This window comes from Ranitomeya imitator, chromosome 1, assembly GCF_032444005.1.
Source record: "Ranitomeya imitator isolate aRanImi1 chromosome 1, aRanImi1.pri, whole genome shotgun sequence".
Lineage (NCBI taxonomy): Eukaryota > Metazoa > Chordata > Amphibia > Anura > Dendrobatidae > Ranitomeya > Ranitomeya imitator.
The window spans coordinates 1107420520-1107439369 of NC_091282.1; the positions used below are offsets into that span (position 1 = coordinate 1107420520).

Below are 18850 nucleotides of genomic sequence, written 5' to 3' on the forward strand. Positions count from 1 at the left end.
TAAAGAAAAAGAGATTTTAAAGAACTGTATATATTAAACATTTCACAGCCACTCTCCAGTGCCTGGCAGAGAAGTTATGCAGATGATTCAATGTTCATATATCCTGTCCCTTGGTATGATTCACTGGAGCAGGCACTTGATAAGGGGGCTTCCGATGTGTTAAGTGTGCTGTTGTCTTACTATCTCCTCTGGGTTGTGGATGGTGTTATATTACATTCCCCATCTCAGGGGTAGTGGTGTCCCTGGATCACAGTCTCTCCCAGTCTCTAGCAAACACACTCATGTGCCAGCTCAGGGGGTTTCCAGCCTGTCCCACTAGTGTCTCGAACTATCCTAAAGGTACCGTCACACATAGCGACGCTGCAGCGATACCGACAACGATCCGGATCGCTGCAGCGTCGCTGTTTGGTCGCTGGAGAGCTGTCACACAGACCGCTCTCCAGCGACCAACGATCCCGAGGTCCCCGGTAACCAGGGTAAACATCGGGTAACTAAGCGCAGGGCCGCGCTTAGTAACCCGATGTTTACCCTGGTTACCATCCTAAAAAGTAAAAAAACAAACGCTACATACTTACCTACCGCTGTCTGTCCTCGGCGCTCTGCTTCTCTGGTCTGGCTGTGAGCTCCGGGCAGCCAGAAAGCAGAGCGGTGACGTCACCGCTCTGCTTTCCGGCTGACCGACGCTCACAGCCAGAGCAGGAGGAGAGCAGAGCACAGCGCTGGAGGACAGACGGCTGTAGGTAAGTATGTACTGTTTGTTTTTTTACTTTTAGGATGGTAACCAGGGTAAACATCGGGTTACTAAGCGCGGCCCTGCGCTTAGTTACCCGATGTTTACCCTGGTTACCAGCAAAGACATCGCTGAATCGGTGTCACACACGCCGATTCAGCGATGTCTACGGGCAGTCCAGCGACGAAATAAAGTTCTGTACTTTCTTCCCCGACCAGCGATCTCCCAGCAGGGGCCTGATCGCTGCTGCCTGTCACACTGGACGATATCGCAAGCGAGGACGCTGCAACGTCACGGATCGCTAGCGATATCGTCTAGTGTGACAGTACCTTTAATCAGAGGAGCCTCAGGGCTCATTCAGCCTAAATCATCCAGCCTCTAAGGCTATGTGCCCACGATGTCTGGGTCCACTGCGGATTTTTCCACAGCGGATTTCAGCAGATTTGATAAATCTACAGTAGAAAACCGCTGCGGATTTATCGCGGAATTACCACGGTTTTACCACGGATTTACCACGGTTTCCACTGCGGATTTACAACTGCGGATTTCCATAAGGGCAGTTATAAACCTGCAGCGGAATCCGCACAAAGAAGTGACATGCTGCGGAATGTAAACCGCTGCGTTTCCGCGCGTTTTTTTCAGCAGCATGTGCACTGCGTTTTTTATTTCCCATACATTTACATTGTACTGTAAACGCAAGGGAAACTGCTGCGGACCCGCAGCTGCGGAAATGCTGCAAATTCCGCATCGTGTGCACATAGCCTAAAGGTACCTTCACTCTAAGCGACGCTGCAGCGATACCGACAACGATGTTGATCGCTGCAGCATCGCTCTTTGGTCGCTGGAGAGCTGTCACACAGACAGCTCTCCAGCGACCAACGATGCCGGTAACCAGGGTAAACATCGGGTTACTAAGCGCAGGGCCGCGCTTAGTAACCCGATGTTTACCCTGGTTACCATCGTAAAAGTAAAAAAAACAAACACTACATACTTACCTTCCGCTGTCTGTCCTCGGCGCTGTGCTTTCCTGCACTGACTGTGAGCACAGCGGCCGCAAAGCAGAGCGGTGATGTCACTGCTCTGCTTTCCGGCTGACCGGCGCTCACAGCCAGTGCAGGAAGCAGAGCGCCGGGGACAGACAGCGGAAGGTAAGTATGTAGTGTTTGTTTTTTTCACTTTTACGATGCTAACCAGGGTAAACATCGGGTTACTAAGCGCGGCCCTGCGCTTAGTAACCCGATGTTTACCTTGGTTACCAGTGAAGACATCGCTGAATCGGCGTCACACACGCCGATTCAGCGATGTCTGCGGGAGATCCAGCGACGAAATAAAGTTCTGGACTTTCTGCAGCGACCAACGACATCACAGCAGGATCCTGATCGCTGCTGCGTGTCAAACACAACGATATCGCTAGCCAGGACGCTGCAACGTCACGGATCGCTAGCGATATCGTTGTGAAGTTGTTTAGTGTGAAGGTACCTTAAGTATTCCAGTACTGCCCCCTCACGTTGCAGGAGGGGATGGGGGAAATGACACCTGCACAATGCTGACTCACCTCCAGCACTCACCATCATTCACCTGGTCGTCCCTACCTCCGATTTCCTCCCGCCCTTCACGCTGCTGCCAGGCACCCGCAGATGGAAACAGATCCGGTCCGCAGCCCCTGTGCTATTCTCAAGGCCCGGTGAGTAGCATGGTCCTCAGTGTCCTCACTCATCCTTCTGGAGTTCTGCTGCTTTGTACAGCTCTGCTTGTGCCTATTGACCCCAGGATCTTTGGAAAGCTGGGTCTGTTAATGGAGGCCCTTGTCTGGTCCTTATCCCGGCTTTTTGATGCACCAGTTAAGGGGATGGAGAGGGATTTTTCTCCACGACCAGGGAGCTCTGTTAGAATGCAGCCATTCCTTGGCTCCGGCTCCCAGAAGTCTCTGGACAGTTTTTTAACCCAACAAAAAACAGACATAAAAATTAGCTTTAATTATGTGCTTCTAAAAAAGCTTTTATCAATAAAACACACACATATTTGTGAGTGGATCAGACATGGGTGCTAATAACACATCTACAGTCAGGTTCATTATTGTGAAGCACTTAAGCAGTTTATGGGTGTTGGTGATGGCTCCTCTTAGGGTCAGACAGGGTTAGCCTACATTGAGCGGGGGGCGCCGCAGCGTTCTTCCCCCCAGGGGGCCAACCTCTGCTGCCTGGTAGGGAAACGGAGTATCAGCTATCTGTTCCCCTAGACTCTTTTCATAAATTACTATCTATTATTATTTTTTGACCTGGCTTTTGAAGATCTAGCAACCATCTCTGATCCACTCATCAATATGTGTGTGTTTTATTGATGAAAGCTTTTTTAGAGGTACAGAATAAAAGCAAATGTTTAGGTCAGCTTTTTGTTGGGATTAAATTTGGATACCAGACCACAATTCATCCATTTGGTTTTCATTAGTTCTGGTCATTGGCATGGTTGGCTGCTCATCTGAATTGTACATTTTCCCATACTATTATATATTAAATCAGTGCTTATAGTGCTCTTTTGAAAGGAGTCTGTAACCAGCGAGCATACTCGGCTACGCTGTATAACTGCAGCGGTAGGCGGTAGCCTAGAAAACAACCACTAAACAATAACATTCGCACTACAACTGTTCTTGAGAATTGAGAGTATTTATAATAAGATTAAAATTGTAAAGTTGCTTGGTTTTAACCATTATTGATGTATAGACAACCCATTTAAGTAACAAGTTCTATTGCAAAACCAAGCATTGAGCCTTATCACAGTTAAACATTGCCCACACACACACAATTTTGTAATGCAATGTAAACATGCCCCTTTGGAAAATGAAAAGCTTGAGAACCTGGTGAGATGCATCAGTCACAGCCGAGGGCAAAACTGAACAAATCGGATACTTTATGTTCTCCTTTTCTGCTTGAAATTAAGAACAAAGGTAAATACAATATTCTAATAATATAACTGATCATGCATATTTATAAAGAACTTATGTACCATTATGCTTTATTACAGGATGCCTTTTTATTTCACTGTGGCAAGTCTTTTCCTGCTGTTAGATTTGGCTGGTGGAGGTAAAGCAACCTTTCTATTACATAATGAATGATGTAACAGCAAATACTAACTATTGCATAAAGCAACATTTCTGTTTTAAAACCATGGGCGTCACAATTAATTCTACCTAGTGCATACCAAACTATTTTTGGGGATTTTAAATACTAAACCTAAAAATGAAATATTATGTGATATTAATACATTGGGTGCAGCAACACATCGCTAGGCCTCCTCTTTACAACTGCCCCATTGTAGCCACATGGACTATTATGATGGCACTGTATGTATGCTATCTTATGTATACTATTGATCATATAATTAATAAGCAATGCTGTCCCAGTGTCTGGAATCTGTTTAATGCAGAGTATGCGTTCGTATTAACAAAGTTTATTCACTTTTGCTAGACTGTGTACCAGAGCTAGAACAAGACGTGCTCCTTCAAGGTGGAGACCTGGGTACTGTGTTTGCTCCTGATGTTGAATATTGTCAGATGGTCTGTACCTTTAGCCCACGTTGCTTGATGTTTTCTTACCTACCAGCAAGTTGGCCAAATGATAATGAAAGGTGAGGCAACAAGACCGATAGATTGGAGTTGGGTTTACTTTGAATCTTGTAAATGTATGTATGTACAATAAATTTAGGAACTGTATTTGTGTACTGAATAAATATCTAAGTCTATATATACATATTCCAACACAAGGTAGCAAGTATTTGTAAAGTGTAAAAAAATGGCTACATGGTTTTCTAAATATTTTAAGCATATCAATATGCAAATTGTGACATGAATTTGTATACAGCCCCCTGTAGTATGAAAGTTAGAAAATTGAGTCCACTGTTTGTAATTTCTTCTTAGCATAACTATATATTCTGTGTAGGCCTCAGATGTTTTCTTGAGAGCATTAGGAACACACCAGATAGGTCAGGGATTAAGCTAAAAGAAGGGTAAAGCAAGGTTAGGTTATAAAAAAAAAAATAACCCAAGCTCTAAACATCTCTTGGAGCACTGTTGAATTCTTCATAAAAAAATGGAAAAAGTATGACACAAGTGCAAACCTAAAGACATGGCTGTCTGCCTAAACTGACATCCCAAGCAAGGAGAGCACTAACTAGAGAAGCAACCAATAGGCCTATTGTCACTCTAGAGCAGGGGTGGGCAATTAATTTTGCCATGGGGCCGCATGAGAAAGTGGGATGGTTTTAGAGGGCTGAACTAATATAATTACCGTATTTTTCGGACTATAAGACGCACCGGACCATAAGGCGCACCCCAAATTTGGGGTGAACATTGCAGAAAAAAAGATTTTTTACAAGATGGGGATCCGTCTTACTGTCCGAATTTACAGTATCTTACAGTAAGATTCTTACATGAGCGCTGGCGGTGGCAGAGCAGGGTCACAGGAGGCATGGTGTCGGCAGAGGTGGGGTGATGCGGTGTGGCGTGCAGCTGAGCAGGGTCCCTTCCTGCTTAGGCGGGCGACGCCACGGCCTGGTGTCCATGGGGGGGTTGCAGCAATGGTGTGGCGACGGCAGAGGTGCGGCGGCAGAGGTGTGGTATGGTGTGCGCAGGGTCCCTTCCACCGGTGAGGTGATGCAGCGGCCCGGAATGCAATGTGAGCAGCAGAGCCAGGTTGAATATCGGTGGCAGCGGCCATCTTCCCGAGGCCACGCGTGCGCAGATGGAGTGCTGTGCTTCATGGGGCTTCAGGAAAATGGCCGTGGGAGGCCGCACATGCGCAGATGGAGATCGCGGTGGCCATTTTCCTGAAGCCGAGATCTAAATCTGCAAACTCGGCTTCAGGAAAATGGCCGCCGCGATCTCCATCTGCGCACATGCGGCCTCCCGCGGCCATTTTCCTGAAGCCCCGTGAAGCAGAGCACTCCATCTGCGCACGCGTGGCCTCGGGAAGATGGCCACCGCCACCGATAAACAGGTAATCAACCTGGCCTTCACTCCAGCCACCAGCGGTCCTCAGAAGTGGCTGGCGGCTGGCCGAGCGGTGCCGGGGGCGGCTGTCAGAAGTGACAGCTAGCTGGCGGGCCGTTTAAAGTCATCAGGCGGGGTGGATGCGGGCCGCATCTTGCCCAGATCTGCTCTAGAGGAGCTAGACACAGACACAGCTCAGGTGGGAGAATCTGTCCACAGGAAAACTATTGTCAAAACTCCACAAATTTGTCTTTTATGTAAGAGTGGAAAAAAGAAAACTATTGTTTTAAACAAGCCATAAGTAGTCCTGTTTGCAGTTTACAAAAAGCCATGTAGGAGATACAGCTAGCATGTTGAAGAAGGTGTTCTGGTAAGATAAGACCAAAGTAGTATTTTTTTGGCAAAATGCAAAATGCTATGTATGGCAGAAAACTAACACTGCACATCTCCCTGAAAACACCATCTCCACCAACAATCATGATGGTGGCAGCATCATGCTGTGGGGAAGCTTTTCCTCAGCAGAGACAGGGAAGCTGGTCAGAATTGATGGGAAGATGGCTAGAGTTAAATATAGGGCAATTGTGGAGGCGAACCTATTAGAAGCTAGAAAAGACTTGAGACTGGGGCATAGGTTCACCTTCCAACAGGACAATGACCCTAAACATAGTGTCAGAGCTATAATAGAAAAGTTTAGATTAAAGCATATTCATGTGTTTGAATGGTCCAGTTAAAGTTCAGACCTAAATCCCATTGAGAATTTGTGGCAATACTTCAGAATTGCTCTTCTTAGTTGCTCTCCATCCAATCTCACTGAGCTAGAGCTCATTTGCAAAGAAGGATAGGAAAAGTTTTCCATCTATAAATGTGCAAAGCTGGTAGACACATACTCCAAAAGACTTGCAGCAGTAATTGCAGCTAGAGGTGGTCTTAGGCCGGGTTCACATTTGCGTCTGTGTGCACAGCGTACGATCTGCATGGATCCGCATGAGTCACATGCCTTTAACATTGTGTACTGTTGTGAATTCTGTGGCAGAGCTCCCTCCTGTGGTCACAAGTGGTACTTCGGCTGATTCTCTCTGTGAGCTTCCGTTGGTGGAGGAAAGTGGTACTGCGGCTTCTGAGTTTCCTTCCTCAGGTGATGTGGTGAAGTCGTTAGGTGCTGCTCTATTTAACTCCACCTAGTGCTTTGATCCTGACCTCCAGTCAATGTTCTAGTATTGGACCTGTTTCCTCCTGGATCGTTCCTGTGGCCTGCTGCTCTGCATAGCTAAGTTCTACTTTGCTATTTTGTTTGCTGTTTTTTCTGTCCAGCTTGTCTATTTGTTTTTTCCTGCTTGCTGGAAGCTCTGGGACGCAGAGGGTGTACCTCCGTGCCGTTAGTTCGGTACGGAGGGTCTTTTTGCCCCCTTTGCGTGGTTTTTGTAGGGTTTTGTGTTGACCGCAAAGTTACCTTTGCAAAACCAGGGATTCAAGCTTCAGGAGGCTAATTTGCATATTCCAGGTGCCTTCTGGGAGAAGCGAAGTCTCCCTAAGCTAGAAGATCGTTGGGTACAGCCGGGACCAGCTGCTTCGAAAGCATCACCAAACCAGGGATTCAAGCTTCAGGAGGCTAATTTGCATATTCCAGGTGCCTTCTGGGAGAAGCGAAGTCTCCCTAAGCTAGAAGATCGTTGGGTACAGCCGGGACCAGCTGCTTCGAAAGCATCACCAAACCAGGGATTCAAGCTTCAGGAGGCTAATTTGCATATTCCAGGTGCCTTCTGGGAGAAGCGAAGTCTCCCTAAGCTAGAAGATCGTTGGGTACAGCCGGGACCAGCTGCTTCGAAAGCATCACCAAACCAGGGATTCAAGCTTCAGGAGGCTAATTTGCATATTCCAGGTGCCTTCTGGGAGAAGCGAAGTCTCCCTAAGCTAGAAGATCGTTGGGTACAGCCGGGACCAGCTGCTTCGAAAGCATCACCAAACCAGGGATTCAAGCTTCAGGAGGCTAATTTGCATATTCCAGGAGCCTTCTGGGAGAAGCGAAGTCTCCCTAAGCTAGAAGATCGTTGGGTACAGCCGGGACCAGCTGCTTCGAAAGCATCACCAAACCAGGGATTCAAGCTTCAGGAGGCTAATTTGCATATTCCAGGTGCCTTCTGGGAGAAGCGAAGTCTCCCTAAGCTAGAAGATCGTTGGGTACAGCCGGGACCAGCTGCTTCGAAAGCATCACCAAACCAGGGATTCAAGCTTCAGGAGGCTAATTTGCATATTCCAGGTGCCTTCTGGGAGAAGCGAAGTCTCCCTAAGCTAGAAGATCGTTGGGTACAGCCGGGACCAGCTGCTTCGAAAGCATCACCAAACCAGGGATTCAAGCTTCAGGAGGCTAATTTGCATATTCCAGGTGCCTTCTGGGAGAAGCGAAGTCTCCCTAAGCTAGAAGATCGTTGGGTACAGCCGGGACCAGCTGCTTCGAAAGCATCACCAAACCAGGGATTCAAGCTTCAGGAGGCTAATTTGCATATTCCAGGTGCCTTCTGGGAGAAGCGAAGTCTCCCTAAGCTAGAAGATCGTTGGGTACAGCCGGGACCAGCTGCTTCGAAAGCATCACCAAACCAGGGATTCAAGCTTCAGGAGGCTAATTTGCATATTCCAGGTGCCTTCTGGGAGAAGCGAAGTCTCCCTAAGCTAGAAGATCGTTGGGTACAGCCGGGACCAGCTGCTTCGAAAGCATCACCAAACCAGGGATTCAAGCTTCAGGAGGCTAATTTGCATATTCCAGGTGCCTTCTGGGAGAAGCGAAGTCTCCCTAAGCTAGAAGATCGTTGGGTACAGCCGGGACCAGCTGCTTCGAAAGCATCACCAAACCAGGGATTCAAGCTTCAGGAGGCTAATTTGCATATTCCAGGTGCCTTCTGGGAGAAGCGAAGTCTCCCTAAGCTAGAAGATCGTTGGGTACAGCCGGGACCAGCTGCTTCGAAAGCATCACCAAACCAGGGATTCAAGCTTCAGGAGGCTAATTTGCATATTCCAGGTGCCTTCTGGGAGAAGCGAAGTCTCCCTAAGCTAGAAGATCGTTGGGTACAGCCGGGACCAGCTGCTTCGAAAGCATCACCAAACCAGGGATTCAAGCTTCAGGAGGCTAATTTGCATATTCCAGGTGCCTTCTGGGAGAAGCGAAGTCTCCCTAAGCTAGAAGATCGTTGGGTACAGCCGGGACCAGCTGCTTCGAAAGCATCACCAAACCAGGGATTCAAGCTTCAGGAGGCTAATTTGCATATTCCAGGTGCCTTCTGGGAGAAGCGAAGTCTCCCTAAGCTAGAAGATCGTTGGGTACAGCCGGGACCAGCTGCTTCGAAAGCATCACCAAACCAGGGATTCAAGCTTCAGGAGGCTAATTTGCATATTCCAGGTGCCTTCTGGGAGAAGCGAAGTCTCCCTAAGCTAGAAGATCGTTGGGTACAGCCGGGACCAGCTGCTTCGAAAGCATCACCAAACCAGGGATTCAAGCTTCAGGAGGCTAATTTGCATATTCCAGGTGCCTTCTGGGAGAAGCGAAGTCTCCCTAAGCTAGAAGATCGTTGGGTACAGCCGGGACCAGCTGCTTCGAAAGCATCACCAAACCAGGGATTCAAGCTTCAGGAGGCTAATTTGCATATTCCAGGTGCCTTCTGGGAGAAGCGAAGTCTCCCTAAGCTAGAAGATCGTTGGGTACAGCCGGGACCAGCTGCTTCGAAAGCATCACCAAACCAGGGATTCAAGCTTCAGGAGGCTAATTTGCATATTCCAGGTGCCTTCTGGGAGAAGCGAAGTCTCCCTAAGCTAGAAGATCGTTGGGTACAGCCGGGACCAGCTGCTTCGAAAGCATCACCAAACCAGGGATTCAAGCTTCAGGAGGCTAATTTGCATATTCCAGGTGCCTTCTGGGAGAAGCGAAGTCTCCCTAAGCTAGAAGATCGTTGGGTACAGCCGGGACCAGCTGCTTCGAAAGCATCACCAAACCAGGGATTCAAGCTTCAGGAGGCTAATTTGCATATTCCAGGTGCCTTCTGGGAGAAGCGAAGTCTCCCTAAGCTAGAAGATCGTTGGGTACAGCCGGGACCAGCTGCTTCGAAAGCATCACCAAACCAGGGATTCAAGCTTCAGGAGGCTAATTTGCATATTCCAGGTGCCTTCTGGGAGAAGCGAAGTCTCCCTAAGCTAGAAGATCGTTGGGTACAGCCGGGACCAGCTGCTTCGAAAGCATCACCAAACCAGGGATTCAAGCTTCAGGAGGCTAATTTGCATATTCCAGGTGCCTTCTGGGAGAAGCGAAGTCTCCCTAAGCTAGAAGATCGTTGGGTACAGCCGGGACCAGCTGCTTCGAAAGCATCACCAAACCAGGGATTCAAGCTTCAGGAGGCTAATTTGCATATTCCAGGTGCCTTCTGGGAGAAGCGAAGTCTCCCTAAGCTAGAAGATCGTTGGGTACAGCCGGGACCAGCTGCTTCGAAAGCATCACCAAACCAGGGATTCAAGCTTCAGGAGGCTAATTTGCATATTCCAGGTGCCTTCTGGGAGAAGCGAAGTCTCCCTAAGCTAGAAGATCGTTGGGTACAGCCGGGACCAGCTGCTTCGAAAGCATCACCAAACCAGGGATTCAAGCTTCAGGAGGCTAATTTGCATATTCCAGGTGCCTTCTGGGAGAAGCGAAGTCTCCCTAAGCTAGAAGATCGTTGGGTACAGCCGGGACCAGCTGCTTCGAAAGCATCACCAAACCAGGGATTCAAGCTTCAGGAGGCTAATTTGCATATTCCAGGTGCCTTCTGGGAGAAGCGAAGTCTCCCTAAGCTAGAAGATCGTTGGGTACAGCCGGGACCAGCTGCTTCGAAAGCATCACCAAACCAGGGATTCAAGCTTCAGGAGGCTAATTTGCATATTCCAGGTGCCTTCTGGGAGAAGCGAAGTCTCCCTAAGCTAGAAGATCGTTGGGTACAGCCGGGACCAGCTGCTTCGAAAGCATCACCAAACCAGGGATTCAAGCTTCAGGAGGCTAATTTGCATATTCCAGGTGCCTTCTGGGAGAAGCGAAGTCTCCCTAAGCTAGAAGATCGTTGGGTACAGCCGGGACCAGCTGCTTCGAAAGCATCACCAAACCAGGGATTCAAGCTTCAGGAGGCTAATTTGCATATTCCAGGTGCCTTCTGGGAGAAGCGAAGTCTCCCTAAGCTAGAAGATCGTTGGGTACAGCCGGGACCAGCTGCTTCGAAAGCATCACCAAACCAGGGATTCAAGCTTCAGGAGGCTAATTTGCATATTCCAGGTGCCTTCTGGGAGAAGCGAAGTCTCCCTAAGCTAGAAGATCGTTGGGTACAGCCGGGACCAGCTGCTTCGAAAGCATCACCAAACCAGGGATTCAAGCTTCAGGAGGCTAATTTGCATATTCCAGGTGCCTTCTGGGAGAAGCGAAGTCTCCCTAAGCTAGAAGATCGTTGGGTACAGCCGGGACCAGCTGCTTCGAAAGCATCACCAAACCAGGGATTCAAGCTTCAGGAGGCTAATTTGCATATTCCAGGTGCCTTCTGGGAGAAGCGAAGTCTCCCTAAGCTAGAAGATCGTTGGGTACAGCCGGGACCAGCTGCTTCGAAAGCATCACCAAACCAGGGATTCAAGCTTCAGGAGGCTAATTTGCATATTCCAGGTGCCTTCTGGGAGAAGCGAAGTCTCCCTAAGCTAGAAGATCGTTGGGTACAGCCGGGACCAGCTGCTTCGAAAGCATCACCAAACCAGGGATTCAAGCTTCAGGAGGCTAATTTGCATATTCCAGGTGCCTTCTGGGAGAAGCGAAGTCTCCCTAAGCTAGAAGATCGTTGGGTACAGCCGGGACCAGCTGCTTCGAAAGCATCACCAAACCAGGGATTCAAGCTTCAGGAGGCTAATTTGCATATTCCAGGTGCCTTCTGGGAGAAGCGAAGTCTCCCTAAGCTAGAAGATCGTTGGGTACAGCCGGGACCAGCTGCTTCGAAAGCATCACCAAACCAGGGATTCAAGCTTCAGGAGGCTAATTTGCATATTCCAGGTGCCTTCTGGGAGAAGCGAAGTCTCCCTAAGCTAGAAGATCGTTGGGTACAGCCGGGACCAGCTGCTTCGAAAGCATCACCAAACCAGGGATTCAAGCTTCAGGAGGCTAATTTGCATATTCCAGGTGCCTTCTGGGAGAAGCGAAGTCTCCCTAAGCTAGAAGATCGTTGGGTACAGCCGGGACCAGCTGCTTCGAAAGCATCACCAAACCAGGGATTCAAGCTTCAGGAGGCTAATTTGCATATTCCAGGTGCCTTCTGGGAGAAGCGAAGTCTCCCTAAGCTAGAAGATCGTTGGGTACAGCCGGGACCAGCTGCTTCGAAAGCATCACCAAACCAGGGATTCAAGCTTCAGGAGGCTAATTTGCATATTCCAGGTGCCTTCTGGGAGAAGCGAAGTCTCCCTAAGCTAGAAGATCGTTGGGTACAGCCGGGACCAGCTGCTTCGAAAGCATCACCAAACCAGGGATTCAAGCTTCAGGAGGCTAATTTGCATATTCCAGGTGCCTTCTGGGAGAAGCGAAGTCTCCCTAAGCTAGAAGATCGTTGGGTACAGCCGGGACCAGCTGCTTCGAAAGCATCACCAAACCAGGGATTCAAGCTTCAGGAGGCTAATTTGCATATTCCAGGTGCCTTCTGGGAGAAGCGAAGTCTCCCTAAGCTAGAAGATCGTTGGGTACAGCCGGGACCAGCTGCTTCGAAAGCATCACCAAACCAGGGATTCAAGCTTCAGGAGGCTAATTTGCATATTCCAGGTGCCTTCTGGGAGAAGCGAAGTCTCCCTAAGCTAGAAGATCGTTGGGTACAGCCGGGACCAGCTGCTTCGAAAGCATCACCAAACCAGGGATTCAAGCTTCAGGAGGCTAATTTGCATATTCCAGGTGCCTTCTGGGAGAAGCGAAGTCTCCCTAAGCTAGAAGATCGTTGGGTACAGCCGGGACCAGCTGCTTCGAAAGCATCACCAAACCAGGGATTCAAGCTTCAGGAGGCTAATTTGCATATTCCAGGTGCCTTCTGGGAGAAGCGAAGTCTCCCTAAGCTAGAAGATCGTTGGGTACAGCCGGGACCAGCTGCTTCGAAAGCATCACCAAACCAGGGATTCAAGCTTCAGGAGGCTAATTTGCATATTCCAGGTGCCTTCTGGGAGAAGCGAAGTCTCCCTAAGCTAGAAGATCGTTGGGTACAGCCGGGACCAGCTGCTTCGAAAGCATCACCAAACCAGGGATTCAAGCTTCAGGAGGCTAATTTGCATATTCCAGGTGCCTTCTGGGAGAAGCGAAGTCTCCCTAAGCTAGAAGATCGTTGGGTACAGCCGGGACCAGCTGCTTCGAAAGCATCACCAAACCAGGGATTCAAGCTTCAGGAGGCTAATTTGCATATTCCAGGTGCCTTCTGGGAGAAGCGAAGTCTCCCTAAGCTAGAAGATCGTTGGGTACAGCCGGGACCAGCTGCTTCGAAAGCATCACCAAACCAGGGATTCAAGCTTCAGGAGGCTAATTTGCATATTCCAGGTGCCTTCTGGGAGAAGCGAAGTCTCCCTAAGCTAGAAGATCGTTGGGTACAGCCGGGACCAGCTGCTTCGAAAGCATCACCAAACCAGGGATTCAAGCTTCAGGAGGCTAATTTGCATATTCCAGGTGCCTTCTGGGAGAAGCGAAGTCTCCCTAAGCTAGAAGATCGTTGGGTACAGCCGGGACCAGCTGCTTCGAAAGCATCACCAAACCAGGGATTCAAGCTTCAGGAGGCTAATTTGCATATTCCAGGTGCCTTCTGGGAGAAGCGAAGTCTCCCTAAGCTAGAAGATCGTTGGGTACAGCCGGGACCAGCTGCTTCGAAAGCATCACCAAACCAGGGATTCAAGCTTCAGGAGGCTAATTTGCATATTCCAGGTGCCTTCTGGGAGAAGCGAAGTCTCCCTAAGCTAGAAGATCGTTGGGTACAGCCGGGACCAGCTGCTTCGAAAGCATCACCAAACCAGGGATTCAAGCTTCAGGAGGCTAATTTGCATATTCCAGGTGCCTTCTGGGAGAAGCGAAGTCTCCCTAAGCTAGAAGATCGTTGGGTACAGCCGGGACCAGCTGCTTCGAAAGCATCACCAAACCAGGGATTCAAGCTTCAGGAGGCTAATTTGCATATTCCAGGTGCCTTCTGGGAGAAGCGAAGTCTCCCTAAGCTAGAAGATCGTTGGGTACAGCCGGGACCAGCTGCTTCGAAAGCATCACCAAACCAGGGATTCAAGCTTCAGGAGGCTAATTTGCATATTCCAGGTGCCTTCTGGGAGAAGCGAAGTCTCCCTAAGCTAGAAGATCGTTGGGTACAGCCGGGACCAGCTGCTTCGAAAGCATCACCAAACCAGGGATTCAAGCTTCAGGAGGCTAATTTGCATATTCCAGGTGCCTTCTGGGAGAAGCGAAGTCTCCCTAAGCTAGAAGATCGTTGGGTACAGCCGGGACCAGCTGCTTCGAAAGCATCACCAAACCAGGGATTCAAGCTTCAGGAGGCTAATTTGCATATTCCAGGTGCCTTCTGGGAGAAGCGAAGTCTCCCTAAGCTAGAAGATCGTTGGGTACAGCCGGGACCAGCTGCTTCGAAAGCATCACCAAACCAGGGATTCAAGCTTCAGGAGGCTAATTTGCATATTCCAGGTGCCTTCTGGGAGAAGCGAAGTCTCCCTAAGCTAGAAGATCGTTGGGTACAGCCGGGACCAGCTGCTTCGAAAGCATCACCAAACCAGGGATTCAAGCTTCAGGAGGCTAATTTGCATATTCCAGGTGCCTTCTGGGAGAAGCGAAGTCTCCCTAAGCTAGAAGATCGTTGGGTACAGCCGGGACCAGCTGCTTCGAAAGCATCACCAAACCAGGGATTCAAGCTTCAGGAGGCTAATTTGCATATTCCAGGTGCCTTCTGGGAGAAGCGAAGTCTCCCTAAGCTAGAAGATCGTTGGGTACAGCCGGGACCAGCTGCTTCGAAAGCATCACCAAACCAGGGATTCAAGCTTCAGGAGGCTAATTTGCATATTCCAGGTGCCTTCTGGGAGAAGCGAAGTCTCCCTAAGCTAGAAGATCGTTGGGTACAGCCGGGACCAGCTGCTTCGAAAGCATCACCAAACCAGGGATTCAAGCTTCAGGAGGCTAATTTGCATATTCCAGGTGCCTTCTGGGAGAAGCGAAGTCTCCCTAAGCTAGAAGATCGTTGGGTACAGCCGGGACCAGCTGCTTCGAAAGCATCACCAAACCAGGGATTCAAGCTTCAGGAGGCTAATTTGCATATTCCAGGTGCCTTCTGGGAGAAGCGAAGTCTCCCTAAGCTAGAAGATCGTTGGGTACAGCCGGGACCAGCTGCTTCGAAAGCATCACCAAACCAGGGATTCAAGCTTCAGGAGGCTAATTTGCATATTCCAGGTGCCTTCTGGGAGAAGCGAAGTCTCCCTAAGCTAGAAGATCGTTGGGTACAGCCGGGACCAGCTGCTTCGAAAGCATCACCAAACCAGGGATTCAAGCTTCAGGAGGCTAATTTGCATATTCCAGGTGCCTTCTGGGAGAAGCGAAGTCTCCCTAAGCTAGAAGATCGTTGGGTACAGCCGGGACCAGCTGCTTCGAAAGCATCACCAAACCAGGGATTCAAGCTTCAGGAGGCTAATTTGCATATTCCAGGTGCCTTCTGGGAGAAGCGAAGTCTCCCTAAGCTAGAAGATCGTTGGGTACAGCCGGGACCAGCTGCTTCGAAAGCATCACCAAACCAGGGATTCAAGCTTCAGGAGGCTAATTTGCATATTCCAGGTGCCTTCTGGGAGAAGCGAAGTCTCCCTAAGCTAGAAGATCGTTGGGTACAGCCGGGACCAGCTGCTTCGAAAGCATCACCAAACCAGGGATTCAAGCTTCAGGAGGCTAATTTGCATATTCCAGGTGCCTTCTGGGAGAAGCGAAGTCTCCCTAAGCTAGAAGATCGTTGGGTACAGCCGGGACCAGCTGCTTCGAAAGCATCACCAAACCAGGGATTCAAGCTTCAGGAGGCTAATTTGCATATTCCAGGTGCCTTCTGGGAGAAGCGAAGTCTCCCTAAGCTAGAAGATCGTTGGGTACAGCCGGGACCAGCTGCTTCGAAAGCATCACCAAACCAGGGATTCAAGCTTCAGGAGGCTAATTTGCATATTCCAGGTGCCTTCTGGGAGAAGCGAAGTCTCCCTAAGCTAGAAGATCGTTGGGTACAGCCGGGACCAGCTGCTTCGAAAGCATCACCAAACCAGGGATTCAAGCTTCAGGAGGCTAATTTGCATATTCCAGGTGCCTTCTGGGAGAAGCGAAGTCTCCCTAAGCTAGAAGATCGTTGGGTACAGCCGGGACCAGCTGCTTCGAAAGCATCACCAAACCAGGGATTCAAGCTTCAGGAGGCTAATTTGCATATTCCAGGTGCCTTCTGGGAGAAGCGAAGTCTCCCTAAGCTAGAAGATCGTTGGGTACAGCCGGGACCAGCTGCTTCGAAAGCATCACCAAACCAGGGATTCAAGCTTCAGGAGGCTAATTTGCATATTCCAGGTGCCTTCTGGGAGAAGCGAAGTCTCCCTAAGCTAGAAGATCGTTGGGTACAGCCGGGACCAGCTGCTTCGAAAGCATCACCAAACCAGGGATTCAAGCTTCAGGAGGCTAATTTGCATATTCCAGGTGCCTTCTGGGAGAAGCGAAGTCTCCCTAAGCTAGAAGATCGTTGGGTACAGCCGGGACCAGCTGCTTCGAAAGCATCACCAAACCAGGGATTCAAGCTTCAGGAGGCTAATTTGCATATTCCAGGTGCCTTCTGGGAGAAGCGAAGTCTCCCTAAGCTAGAAGATCGTTGGGTACAGCCGGGACCAGCTGCTTCGAAAGCATCACCAAACCAGGGATTCAAGCTTCAGGAGGCTAATTTGCATATTCCAGGTGCCTTCTGGGAGAAGCGAAGTCTCCCTAAGCTAGAAGATCGTTGGGTACAGCCGGGACCAGCTGCTTCGAAAGCATCACCAAACCAGGGATTCAAGCTTCAGGAGGCTAATTTGCATATTCCAGGTGCCTTCTGGGAGAAGCGAAGTCTCCCTAAGCTAGAAGATCGTTGGGTACAGCCGGGACCAGCTGCTTCGAAAGCATCACCAAACCAGGGATTCAAGCTTCAGGAGGCTAATTTGCATATTCCAGGTGCCTTCTGGGAGAAGCGAAGTCTCCCTAAGCTAGAAGATCGTTGGGTACAGCCGGGACCAGCTGCTTCGAAAGCATCACCAAACCAGGGATTCAAGCTTCAGGAGGCTAATTTGCATATTCCAGGTGCCTTCTGGGAGAAGCGAAGTCTCCCTAAGCTAGAAGATCGTTGGGTACAGCCGGGACCAGCTGCTTCGAAAGCATCACCAAACCAGGGATTCAAGCTTCAGGAGGCTAATTTGCATATTCCAGGTGCCTTCTGGGAGAAGCGAAGTCTCCCTAAGCTAGAAGATCGTTGGGTACAGCCGGGACCAGCTGCTTCGAAAGCATCACCAAACCAGGGATTCAAGCTTCAGGAGGCTAATTTGCATATTCCAGGTGCCTTCTGGGAGAAGCGAAGTCTCCCTAAGCTAGAAGATCGTTGGGTACAGCCGGGACCAGCTGCTTCGAAAGCATCACCAAACCAGGGATTCAAGCTTCAGGAGGCTAATTTGCATATTCCAGGTGCCTTCTGGGAGAAGCGAAGTCTCCCTAAGCTAGAAGATCGTTGGGTACAGCCGGGACCAGCTGCTTCGAAAGCATCACCAAACCAGGGATTCAAGCTTCAGGAGGCTAATTTGCATATTCCAGGTGCCTTCTGGGAGAAGCGAAGTCTCCCTAAGCTAGAAGATCGTTGGGTACAGCCGGGACCAGCTGCTTCGAAAGCATCACCAAACCAGGGATTCAAGCTTCAGGAGGCTAATTTGCATATTCCAGGTGCCTTCTGGGAGAAGCGAAGTCTCCCTAAGCTAGAAGATCGTTGGGTACAGCCGGGACCAGCTGCTTCGAAAGCATCACCAAACCAGGGATTCAAGCTTCAGGAGGCTAATTTGCATATTCCAGGTGCCTTCTGGGAGAAGCGAAGTCTCCCTAAGCTAGAAGATCGTTGGGTACAGCCGGGACCAGCTGCTTCGAAAGCATCACCAAACCAGGGATTCAAGCTTCAGGAGGCTAATTTGCATATTCCAGGTGCCTTCTGGGAGAAGCGAAGTCTCCCTAAGCTAGAAGATCGTTGGGTACAGCCGGGACCAGCTGCTTCGAAAGCATCACCAAACCAGGGATTCAAGCTTCAGGAGGCTAATTTGCATATTCCAGGTGCCTTCTGGGAGAAGCGAAGTCTCCCTAAGCTAGAAGATCGTTGGGTACAGCCGGGACCAGCTGCTTCGAAAGCATCACCAAACCGCGCGCCTTACGGCGCGCAAATTTTTGCCTGTAGGACATTATTGCAAGAGAGCTTGGCTGAGTAGATTACCCAAGAAGGAAAACACACAGCAAGTCAGCAGGATCTAGGAGCAACATGGCAGATGTGACAACCTACATGGTGAGCTGCAGCATGTGCTACATGTTCACAGATCGACCAGAAGAAGAATCCAATTTCACCTGTCAGAAGTGTAGACTAGTGGCCCTTTTAGAAGAAAAGGTGCGGGGTCTGGAAGAAAGAATAGCAACTTTGAAACTCATCAAAGAGAATGAAGACTTTCTAGACAGAACAGAAGCATCTCTACTGGTCACAGAAGGTGCAAAAAGTGTCAGAGAACCTCCAAAAGCAGATGAGTGGAAGCATGTGACCAAAAGAAGCAAGAAGACCATGGAGAAATCACCAACCACACAACTGAAGAACCGATATCAAATCTTTGTAGAGGATGAAGATGGCACACGTAAGAATGAAGCAATACCAGCAAGCAAAAAAGAAAAGGGCACACAGCAACAAGTGACAGCAAAAAGAACAGCCAAGAAGCAACGAAGAGTGGTGGTGGTGGGAGACTCACTACTGAGAGGCACCGAAGCAGCCATCTGCAGACCGGACATAACTGCAAGAGAAGTATGCTGCCTTCCAGGTGCGATGATCAAGGATGTGACCGATAGGATACCAAAGCTCTTCAGCTCCAAGGAC

General features: G+C 49.5%; 1 protein-coding gene across 3 annotated transcripts in view; it reads left to right on the top strand.

Annotated features, from left to right (window-relative positions):
* KLKB1 (kallikrein B1) overlaps positions 1–18850 on the top strand; it is a 194258-nt gene that overhangs the window by 16992 nt on the left and 158416 nt on the right. For 2 of the 3 annotated variants that reach the window (XM_069744368.1, XM_069744367.1), the window contains 2 exons: positions 3752–3810; positions 4195–4354. In XM_069744368.1, the coding sequence (XP_069600469.1) occupies positions 3753–3810; positions 4195–4354 (218 nt within the window). In that variant the 5' untranslated portion in view covers position 3752. Of the gene's footprint in view, positions 1–3604; positions 3811–4194; positions 4355–18850 lie in introns of those variants that run through there. The other variant, XM_069744366.1, reaches the window with a different exon arrangement.